This window comes from Garra rufa, unplaced genomic scaffold (genome assembly GCF_049309525.1).
Source record: "Garra rufa unplaced genomic scaffold, GarRuf1.0 hap1_unplaced_002, whole genome shotgun sequence".
Taxonomy (NCBI): domain Eukaryota; kingdom Metazoa; phylum Chordata; class Actinopteri; order Cypriniformes; family Cyprinidae; genus Garra; species Garra rufa.
In genome coordinates this window covers 13,645,090-13,657,181 of record NW_027394277.1, presented here as the reverse complement: position 1 = coordinate 13,657,181, position 12,092 = coordinate 13,645,090, and the positions used below count along the sequence as shown (strand labels likewise).

Sequence of the window (12,092 nt, the reverse complement as noted above, 5' to 3'; positions counted from 1 at the left end):
ATAGTTTTTATTAATATTCTTAATTTTTTTGCAAATAGCTCTAAAAGCTGAAGAAATTTCTCCTCTCTCTCCTTTGTCTCCCTGTCTCGTCTTTCCTCTCTCTCTCATTTCTCTGTCTCTTCTTTCTTCTCTTTCCCTGGCCTCTTGTTCTCGTCTCTCTCTTTCTCTTCTTTCCTCCCTTTCCATCATCTCTCTCCATCGCCTCTCCTCCTTTTCTACTGCTTCCATTTCCCTTTCCGCCTCCCTCTCCTCCATCTCGTACATAACCTCCTCTATGTCCTTCCTCTTCCTCCCTGCTCTTTCAGCTGTTGACCTCACAGAGGATGGTGAGGTTACAGCAACATCTGATCCGGATGAGGCAATAAGGGTGGGTGGTGTGATGGATGGTCTGCCCCCTATTGCCTCATCCAGGACAGCACACCATTTCCAAGATGCTGCTGTAACCTCACCATCCTCTGTACTCACACCAGTCTGTGGACATTTAAGATCCTACAAAAAATGTAAAAGCAAAATACCAAGAACAATTATATTCATTAGATTACTATGACATTAACAACATTAGCATTATCAAATCATGAAAGAACTCAAATTTTGGTGTGAACCATTTTTTTTCAATTCTTTATATTTTTGTTCTAGGTTTTCCCACTTTCTTTTAACTTGGGCAGCAGAAATTTTCCCATCTAGCTTCTGCTCTGTCACAAAAACTCTATCACAATAAATGCACAGAAATCAAGCATAAAAATAATGCAGTAAAACCTTTGCTTGAAGTGTTGGTGTGTACTACATTCAGTGTCAACAGCACCTGAATAAAAGTACATTTTACATAATTTGTTTACTTACTCAAAACCTTTGATGGCAGCATTTCTCCTTCCAGTGAAGAGGGTTTCATTAGCCACTCTCCACTGAATAAGGAGATGAGTGTGTTCATCAGTCCCTGTAATGTCAAAACAGTAATCATTGACAAGCTGAAGCATAACTTTACTTATTACTAGCTTGATATGCAGCCAACAAAATCTCAACTAAAAATTAACACTAGTAAAAGAGGAAACAAATCGTTTTAATTTGTTTAATTTTCTAATTTCATTAAACTGCTTAACAACGAATGTCTCCGTAAAAATAAATGTGTTAACAAGCTGATGTACAAAACAACTTCTTACAGCCGATTCACGAACTCACCTCATCGATTTAGAATGTTTAAACTTTCAATAAGTCAACCGTTTATTTAGATTGTGTTAAACAAGTGTATTTAATCACAATAAACAATGTTTTATCCTGAGATAAAAGCTGCGTCTCCACTTTTCGAATATGACGCCTCCTCTCACGGAGCCTCATGGGATATGAAAGTGTCCATGGTATGCCTACTAGAGAATTCGGCCGGAAGCAGTAGGTCATCTGGGTACTTCTCGCCTACTGAATTTCGAATACTATGAATTCGGACATACCATGATGTCTTCCGACTTCCATTCCTTCAGTATATACATAGATATCTCTTAGCGACTGTTTCTATGGGCCACGATACGTAAGCCGCCCGCCATATTGCAGCAGTCAACTTGACGTCATTCACCCATAGATCTGTCATTCACCATAGTAATAACTGAAAATTGGAAATGCCACGGTCCTGCACAGCCATTGGTCTACGAAACTACTATATGGCAAATGACGTAAAGTTGATCGTTCCAAGATGGTGGACGCATCTATGTGATCCAATGGGGTAGATCTGAATGAAGGAAATATTCTTATTAAATACTTTGTTCTTTACATAGTTGAATTTGCTGACAACAGAACCACACAAAAATTATCAATAAAAATCAAATGTATTAACCCATGGAGGTCTGGATTTGGAGTCACACTCAAAATGGGAGTGGAAAAACACACTACAGGCTGATGCATCTTTAATGTAAAGTCTTTAAAACAAGTCAATATGAGGCTCAGTAGTGTGTGTAGCCTCCACGTGTATGTATGACCCCCCTACAACGCCTGGGCATGCTCCTGATGAGGTGGCGGATGGTCTCCTGAGGGATCTCCTCCCAGACCTGGACTAAAGCATCCTGGACAGTCTGTGGTGCAACGTGGCGTTGGTGGATGGAGACAGACATGATGTCCCAGATGTGCTCAATTGGATTCAGGTCCGGGGAACGGGCGAGCCAGTCCATAGCATCAATGCCTTCGTCTTGCAGGAACTGCTGACACACTCCAGGCACATAAGGTCTTGCATTAGGAGGAACCCAGGCCAACCGCACCGGCATATGGTCTCACAAGGGGTCTGAGGATCTCATCTTGATACTTCTAAAGGCCCTCCAAAGAAATGCCACCCCAAACCATTACTGACCCACTGCCAAACCGGTCATGCTGGAGGATGTTGCAGGCAGCAGAACATTCTCCACGGTAGGGCTGCACGATTAATCGCTCTATGTTGTGAGGCGCGTTTTGCAATGAAGCGGGTACTTTGATTAGTAGTAAATCTTCATCACGTGCGTCTAGCATGTGCATTCAGCGTTCAGCAATTAATACACAGAGACGTAAATCACTGACAAGCTACGCCAAATCGTGCTTGATCATTTGATTTCTAGCGCGATTTGGCATGGCTTGTCAGTGATTTACGTCTCTGTGTATTACTTGCCTTTCCAGCTGAATGCACGTGCTGGAGATTTACTACTAATCGAAGTACCGGCTTCATTGACAAAACGTGCCTCAGCAGCCCTACTCCACGGTGTCTCCAGACTCTGTCACATCTGTCACATCTGCTCAGTGTAAACCTGCTTTCATCTGTGAAGAGCACAGGGCGCCAGTGGCAAATTTGCCAATCTTGGTGTTCTCTGGCAAATGCCAAACGTCCTGCACGGTGTTGGGCTGTAAGCACAACCCCGACCTTGTGGCCTGCTGGAGGTCATTTTGCAGGGCTCTGGCAGTGTTCTTCCTGTTCCTCCTTGCACAAAGGCGGAGGTAGCGGTCCTGCTGCTGGGTTGTTGCCCTCCTACGGTCTCCTCCACGTCTCCTGATGTACTGGCCTGTCTCCTGGTAGTGCTTCCATGCTCTGGACACTACGCTGACAGACACAGCAAACCTTCTTGCCACAGCTCGCATTGATGTGCCATCCTGGATGAGCTCCACTACCTGAGCCACTTGTGTGGGTTGTAGACTCCGTCTCATGCTACCACTAGAGCGAAAGCACTGCAGGCATTCAAAAGTGACCAAAACATCAGCCAGAAAGCACAGGAACTGAGAAGTGGTCTGTGGTCACCACCTGCAGAACCGCTCGCTGATTGGGGTTGTCTTGCTAATTGCCTATAGTTTCCACCTGTTGTCTATTCCATTTGCACAACAGCATGTGAAATTAATTGTCAATCAGTGTTGCTTCCTAGGTGGGCAGTTTGATTTCACAGAAGTGTGATTGACTTTGAGTTACATTTTGATGTTTAAGTGTTCCCTTTATTTTTTTGAGCAGTATATATATATATATATATATATATATATATATATATATATAATTAACACAATGGGCCAACTCACATTGTACAGCGGCCCACGGGGAAAACACATAATGCAAGCGCTAAAAACCCATCATATGCACTGTTGGCATGTAAAATATATATATATATATGTAAAAATCTGACCGGCCCACATTAAAGAAAATAGTCCGGCCCCTCTTGCATTAGCCAGAATGCCATGCCTATATCAAGTTGGAACTAAAACGCCGTCCCCCCTTGAAATTCACCCCCTGCGTCTCCCCCATTTCCAGCCCTTTATATAGGCCTATGTATATCTTAATGTGCAGAATTATTATAAATATTGTCGGTTGTAGTACATACTTTTATAATGATACTGTACAGTCTGTAGTCTCTAGTCTCATATATTGTCTGTATTACATGTTTTTTTCTAACACCAGTCAGGAGTAATGCTCCTAATTTCACTGTATGCAGAAACACACAAAGACAATAAAGGCTTGTAATTCAATTCCATTTAAAAGTTTTATTTAGATATTTCAAATAAAGCCTAAAACATCATGGCTTTCAACTATTAAAGCTAAAACAAATGTTCTCATGCAAATACATCAGTTGACCACAAATGTTGTTAATAAAATATAAAAAGTAAAGATAATGTATTAATAAAAAAGGAACATTTAATAATGACTCAAAGCAAAATGATCATTAACTACTGAAAGTAAAAGTGAAAACTAATGAGATTGATTTCTCTCCTTCTAATTTACCAGTAGTGATGAGTATACATATACAGTACATGCCAGACCAGTATGTGTAAATCTGCCAGAGATATTCTGCATGACTGTGTATAGCAGATGATTGAATAAAATGCTTCTCATGTGCAGTGCAATGATATGGTTATTTTCCAGGGTGGATCCTCTCATGTATTTTCAAATATGATGACTGACTAAATCTCTTGTTGCAGTGTGAGCATTTACTGTATAAGGTGTCTCTCCAGTGTGATTCATCTCATGTGTTTTCAAAAGAACTGACTGACGAAATCTCTTGTTGCAGTGTGAACACTCATAAGGTTTCTCTCCAGTGTGGATCATCTCATGTATTTTCAAATGTACTGACTGATTAAATCTCTTGTTGCAGTGTGAACACTCATAAGGTTTCTCTCCAGTGTGGATCCTCTCATGCTTTTTCAAATGTACTGACTGATTAAATCTCTTGTTGCAGTGTGAACACTCATAAGGTTTCTCTCCAGTGTGGATCCTCTCATGTGTTTTCATATATGCTGACTGACTAAAACTCCTGTTGCACTGTGAACACTTATAAGGTTTCTCTCCAGTATGGATCCTCTCATGTATTTTCAGACATGCTGACCGTATAAATCTCTTGTTGCAGTTTGAACACTTGTAAGGTTTCTCTCCAGTGTGGATCATCTCATGCGTTTTCAAATGTACTGACTGACTAAAATTCTTGTTACAGTGTGAACATTTATACGATTTCTCTGCAGTTTTGTAATGATTTTTCTCCTTAACTTGACTTGATTCTTGATTCTCTTCTTTTTCTTTAATCAACTCTGAAATAAAATAAAAAGGGTTAATTGTCAGTAACTTGTTATAAGCTGAGAAACATGAACAAACTAACATTTGTGAACAGTGCCAATAAGTCCTACAGATGGTGGCGCCAGAAGCAGATTTTGTAAAGCTGGTGTGTGGGATATCAATAATAAAGATAATTTAAAGGGGTCATATGATGTGGTTTCCTTTGGAGTATTACAAGCTGTTGGTGCCTAGATAAGATTTGTGAAGCTGCAAAGCCTAAAGTCTCAAAACCAAAGAGAAATTTATGATACAAGATAAGACTTAGCCACAACTCCCTAAAATGGCTCGTTCAAACCCCCCCTCCCACTTGTCCACGTCACGGTGTGAGTAGGTTAGCGTAACACATCCCATAAAAAAATATGAATATGAATATGACAAGAAAGAAAGCGTAACTTTACCAGCTGTAGTAGTGTTGCAGCGCCATGTTGAGGAGTCGCAGAACGTTTCATTGGAAAAGCAAACTTACTTGGTTTGGCCTTTCAAATGAGGACACAACTTGAAATCAGTGTTTAAGTTATATTTACAACTGTTCTGGAACAGTAAAATGCAAATATTTGAGTGGGTGATGCACATTTCAAGGAGGACTGTTTCCTGAACCTGGGAGAGCAGCTTACAATGCCAGATGTACACAAAGGGTTAGGCTATAAAGTAGGGCTGGACCAGAATATTCGATTATTTGAATATTCGTTCCATGGGTTGGCATTCGATTTAAAATTTTGAGATTCGAATATTCTATTTTTTTTCATACACTTTGCATCCCCCCGCGAAATGGTTCTCATTCAGGCTTAAATATGAATAAAGAAGATCAGACTGCTGCCACTAACACAGAGACAGCAAAAAAAAGAGAGCGAGAGAGATTGAGCAATATTTGAGAGACACTACTAAAGTACAGTCGGGCTCACTTGAATGGTTGAAGCAAAACTAGGGCTGTGCTGTCACAATGACAACCGCGCCTCCGCGTTCAAATGCACGCAGTAGGCTAAAGCTAACCGCTAAAATAATCACCTTGAATGTGTCAGAGGAAAAAGTAAGGAGATATTCAAATTATTTATTAATAAACTAGTATTTGACACAAATATAAAGTTGCCGATCCTGACTCGTCATCTGCTCACTGGACGCGCATTCAATGCCTAAATGTATATTTATGGATTAGGCCTATAGCTAATGAAAGAGTTTTGTTTTCGATTTGAATTATTTAAATTAGTTCTTTACGGATGATATATTACCCCTACCTGTTTAAGCAAAAATTAAGTTTCACATCACACCAGCCTCCGTGTCCTGCAAAGCGCGCTTCAGCTTTACTATCTGCACAAACGACTGGATATGCGCCTAATATAGGGTTGCCACCCGTCCCTTAAAATACGGAATCGTACCGTATTTGAGAATGAAATTGCGCGTCCCGTTTTGAATCAATACGGGGCGGGTTTTGTCCCGTATTTTTTATAATTTTTTTTAAAGTAGCGTCTCATGCAAATAATCACTGCGGTAAAGCCAGCTGCGGTTCAGAAAAACACGGTCAAGCCAGCCACGATTGATTTTAAGTGTGCGCACATATTACAGTGATTACAGTAGTTTCAGAAACAACACAGAGAGAACGCGCTTGCAGAGCGTTTTTCATTTAGACGCCCAGCACTGAGAGATAATACCAAAGAGTATAGAAGTACTATACTCTTTGATAATACTACAAAATGCTTGTGAATTTTTACTTATTTATTTGCATTTCTGCTTTAATATCCGTTTTATTTATTGGTGTACTTGACGGTTCTTTTCTGAGAAATGGGACATTATTAGACTTTAGAGTCTAATAAGTAATAAAAACAAACAATGATCAGTTCTTATTCAGGACGGCCCATATTATATGCAAAACTCATATGAAACCTTTTTACTGCAGCATTTTTGAGATATGGGACATGATTACATTTTAACGGGGTATATAGACCCCATTTCTAAAAAGTAGCAAAAAACAATGATCAGTTCTTATTCAGGACGTCCCATATTATATGCACAACTGATATGAAACCTTTTTACTGCAGCATTTTGGAGATAACAGCTCGTCAATTCAATTCATGTTCGTGCAAAGGATGAGACGGACAAAAGTTACCGATGCATGTCGTTGTTTTACTTATTTTCATGTTGTCAGGTTCACAGTGCAAAGAGCTCCGGGGTGGAATAACTTGAGTGAAGCAGAATAAAAACTTTCTCCATCCGATTCAACTACACAGCACACAGCGAGAGCGCACATCACATCAGCACACGTGTCGAACTACACTACCCACATTACACTTCGCTGTGGACTACAACACCCGTAAATAGCAGTCTTAAAGCGGCCACTTCTATTTCCCCTTTCCTGCAACAGGTATCAGAATGATCGGAAAAAATATTTTCTGAATAAGAAAACTCACATGAACTTCAATTTGGTCAACCTCCCACCTACAGGAATTTAAAAGCATCCCCCCTCTGCCCCCTGATTTAGACTTGAAGGGAGACAGATCTGACCACTGGGCATGCGCACATCAATCTAACATTATTTTTTTATCACACTGTACAACAATAATACTGTTTATGTATTATAGTAAGGGCTAAGTTTAGGGTTGGGGTAGGTGTAGATGTTAAAAAAAAACACAATCTAATAGAACAATTAATTTCATTGTTAGTTTCCGGTCGGAGCTGTATCCCTTTGTTGTGAACTTTTCTCAGAGACCAGGAGACGTTTTGGATATCTTGAAGCAGAAGTTTCTCTTTATTGAGATCCTAGCTGTTCGTTCGCTGCAGTCATCAAAAGTCGTCTACTAAGGCATATACATTACAGTTTATATACCTTTCCAGGGGGAGAGGAAAACATAGAGGTGGAGTCAATCTAAACAAAGCATGCAAATGCAGTACAGATAGTCAGCCTAGTAGGATTTTCCCGGCTTTGATCTATTTAGCATACAAATGCAAAGGGAATAAACAAAAGGACACAGTTGTACTTTGAGCTTAGATTTCACACTTAATAAGAGAAACCTGCCAGATGTTCAGGAACTGCTTAAAGACATAAGGTTCCTGTCTCAGGGTCTGGTTTGTTTGCTCTTAGAAATCACAATATGCATTACTTTTCTGTTTAGGCAGTTATATTGGAATCTATGTTTAACCTTTTATAAATTTGTAATCCTACAATCCCCTCTTTGAGAGTTCTAATAACTCTCACATAATACAAATTTAAACATTTAAAAGTTCGTTCTTGTAACCTTTGATTGTTACAGGCACATAGTACTTGCTCTGTGGTGATTGTTTGTAACGGCATGTTGACACAGAAACCAACATGTAGCTAGGGCCCGTTAAGTTCTTACGGGTAATAGTCTTTTCTGGTTGGACCAGTAATTTCCTTGTGATGGTCGTGGGTCATTTGCTGAATGAAACACTTGATACTGTGGACGCATAGATAGTACACCAGTAGGAGAATCAATAGCAGAACTGCTATTTCTTTGATCCACAGCCAGGGTTTCCCTAACAAGTTTCCAAACCATGAAGAACTATCTTCAGTCATCTGATGTAATTTTGCTGAAAGATCAAGAATGTCTTGTTGGATTTTGTTCAAGTTCTCTGTTGGATCCATTAACCCAGTGCAGCATTCAGGGCCAATAATGGTGCAGGCTCCTCCTTGCGTTGCAAGAATGTAATCCAAGGCCACTCTGTTCTGTAGGATCATTATCTTGTGAGAAGTGAGAGTGTCCGTGATATTACCTATTGCCAAAGCTGTATCATTAGCTAGTTTCTGTACAGAATTCGATAAGCTTCTGACTTGATCCAGGGCCTGCATGACACCATAAAACGGGATTAAGGCTCCAAGAGTTCTTGACCACCATGTTTGTGCACAAGTGAGTCCGGGGATGCAGCCATCTTCTTTTTTTGGGGTAGGAGCTGAATTTAATAAATGTGGAGGGCTTGTAGAGGTGTGTGTATTTTCTCTGATAGCCGGTAGGACATAAACCAAGGTGCACCTGCCGTTGAATTGGCTCGGTAGGATATTGTAGACAGAGGTTCCACATAACCAGAAGGTGCCAGTTGGTGGAGGAATCATACACCACTGATTTATTGCAAAAAGTTTCGGTAGGGATGGGTTCCTGGAGAGACACTCGTTTAAGTCCTTTTCCTGTTTCTTCTCTGTAGTAGTAATGTACACATGGGATTCATCTCTTCCTCTTTCAATCACAAAACTGCAACGTTCACGGGGAATTTCACCCAGTGGAGTCGATGCTGGAGCATAATTTTCCATGCACCAATAGAACATCATTGGCAGGAGTAGATCTGTCATGATGGGAGTAGCTGAAGTTAGGTTGCAGGATGGTAGTCCAGGTATGCAACACTGAGAAGCTGGAGGAATGGTTACGTTGTGACATGTATCTTTGCTGAATACTCCACTGGTATGATGATTGAATAAGGTACACGTGTCACATTTGGAGATAGGGTGTGCCACCCATGGGATTCCTGCTCCTACAGACGGTGCGTGTGGCATGCAAACGTTCTTTCCAGCAAACAAGGCATTTCTTGACATATTCATCAGTTCTAAGAATATGTTGTTTCTGGAGTCTATAGCTTGTGCGATGTTCATGGTGATTACTAGAATGGCAATCTTGATCATGTTGATGGATGACTGAAGTTCTCTCATGTGATTCTCTGCGTTGTGTTTTTTTTTTTTTTTTTATGTTCTGTCTTCCGTGACAGTTGGTTTGGCCGTGAGTCTAGTTGTTCTTTATAGTTTGTAGATTTATACACAGGTGAGGGGGGTCGATGTGTGTAGGTCTCAGGATAGCCATCCAGGGGTATCTGCACAGATTAAGAAAGAAAACAAAAGACGACAGAGCAGTATTTTCTGTAAAAGACAGCAAACAATAGAGTTGTATCCTCTGTTCAATCTGAGTCTAGTCTTGTTGTTCCTTCTTTCCCTAGTTCTTAATTCCCGTGACACCTAAAGAAACAGTGAGGTAAGGATGGACTAGTGGATGGGGAAGGCCTATGAGGAAAATCTTCACCGCAGGGTTTAACCCCCGAAAGCTTATTGCATTCGGTTCTTCCCTGGGCTCCTCACTGGTCTGTGTGTCCTATCCTATCCCTGTAGGTGGGGGAACAACCTTACAGTGTGACGCATGAGTCCAGGTTTTCCTTCCCTGACACAAAACTGCAGCTGCTGTAATCAACATCACTTGATGTGGTCCGTGCCACTTAGGCTCTAATGGTTTGTTTCTGAATGATTTTATCATAACCCACTGACCTGGGACAATCGTGTGTCCACCTTCTGGTGGATTCTGCCAACATGACTCGACTCTTTCTCTGGAACTCTGTACTGCCTTTGTAAGGTTTTCACAGTAAGTGATCAGGGCATCTGAGGCAATGTGCACATCAGCATTTCTGAGATCAATCACACCTGGCATCTGCATTGGGCGTCCTGTAATAATCTCATGAGGACTTAGACCTACGGATCTGTTGGGTGAAGCTCTCATACTACACAGTACCGCTGGCAGTGCTTCGACCCATAATACTCCTTCTTGATGCATTTTGCTTAGCCTGGATTTGATTGATCTGTTTGCGCGTTCGACTTGCGCTGACGCCTGTGGCCTGTAGGGGCAGTGAAGATTCCACTTAATTTTCAACATTTTTGACACTTCCTTGACTACCTGTCCCGTGAAGTGGGTACCTTGATCTGAGTCAATGCTATCTGGTAATCCCCATCTTGGAATGAAATCAGAGACAAGACATTTAGCAGTATGTGCAGCTGTGGCACGCCCTGTTGGATAAGCTTCTATCCATCTTGAGAACTTGTCTATAACTATCAAAACGTCAGTTTTTCCCTTACACGGAGGCAATGATATGTAATCAACTTGCAGGTGGCGAAAAGGTCCTGGTGGAGCTGGGGTGTGTGTTGCTGCCGTAGTTGTTGCTGGCACATCATTATTTTTTTGACATGTAACGCATCTCTTGACTGTTTCAGTGGCTACATTTCTGAATTTTGGATTCCACCATTGATTTGAGAACCTGTGATTCATTGTTGCTGAACCACTGTGACCCAAATTGTGTATTTGTTGAGCCAAATATGGCAGCAGAGATTCGGGAGCAATATACTTTCCCCCTTTGGTCCAGCAACCAAATGAATCCACTGTGGCTCCTTTGTCTAACCACGTCCATGCTTCATATAAAGGAACATCTTTGTACAGATCAATGATTGATTCAGGGGGCAGAATTGTCTTCTGTGCTGTACTACCTGAACACACCTGTATATTTGCATATGAACAAGCCTGTTTAGCAGCTACATCAGCAAGAGCATTTCCTTTAGCTTCCGTAGTATTAGTTGTGAGATGTGCTTTCACTTTGATCACAGCTAATTTCTTTGGAAGTTTCATGGCAAACATTAAATCCTTCACTAATCCAGCATGCTTAATGGGGGATCCAGCAGAAGTTAAAAACTGTCTACTTTGCCAAATTATACCAAAATCATGAATTACCCCAAAAGCATACCTGGAATCAGTGTAGATATTTGCAATTGATCCTGACGCTAGCGTGCATGCTCTAGTTAAGGCTACTAGTTCAGCAGCTTGAGCTGAAAAATGATCTGGAAGACGACCTGAAGCTACGACTTCAGTGGGAGAAGTTACTGCATAACCTGCTCGTCTGTTACCTTCAATAACTTGAGCTGAACCATCAACAAACAACTCCAATTCTGCATTATCTATGGGAGTTTCTTTCATTTCACTTGTAGGTGTGTATGTGAGCGTAACACAATCATGAGTGATTTCTCCTTCATCCTCTAAAACAACTTCAGTCATTGCAGACATCATACATGAGGATGGGTTCGTGATTGGTGCCCGCTGTAAAACAATGTTCGGGGCTGTGAGGGATGTCAGCCAATTTCCCCAACGAGAGGATGTTACAGAAGTGACTTTTGCTTGATTCATTAGTGCAGACACTGCATGAGGGCATCTTACATTTACAGTCTGTCCTAACACCATTCCTGAAGAAGCCTGAAGAGCTAGATGAACTGCCTGCACTGCTCTGAGACATGGGCCCATACCTTGAGCGACTATGT

General features: G+C 41.1%; 1 protein-coding gene across 1 annotated transcript in view; it reads right to left on the bottom strand.

Moving 5' to 3' along the window:
- Positions 1-3,949: 3,949 nt before the first annotated feature.
- Positions 3,950-12,092, bottom strand: part of LOC141305375 (uncharacterized) — a 566,500-nt gene continuing 558,357 nt past the window's right edge. Inside the window, exon 2 of the mRNA XM_073832476.1 lies at positions 3,950-5,007. Coding sequence (XP_073688577.1) covers positions 4,370-5,007 — 638 coding nt within the window. The 3' untranslated portion in view covers positions 3,950-4,369. The remainder of the gene's footprint in view (positions 5,008-12,092) is intronic.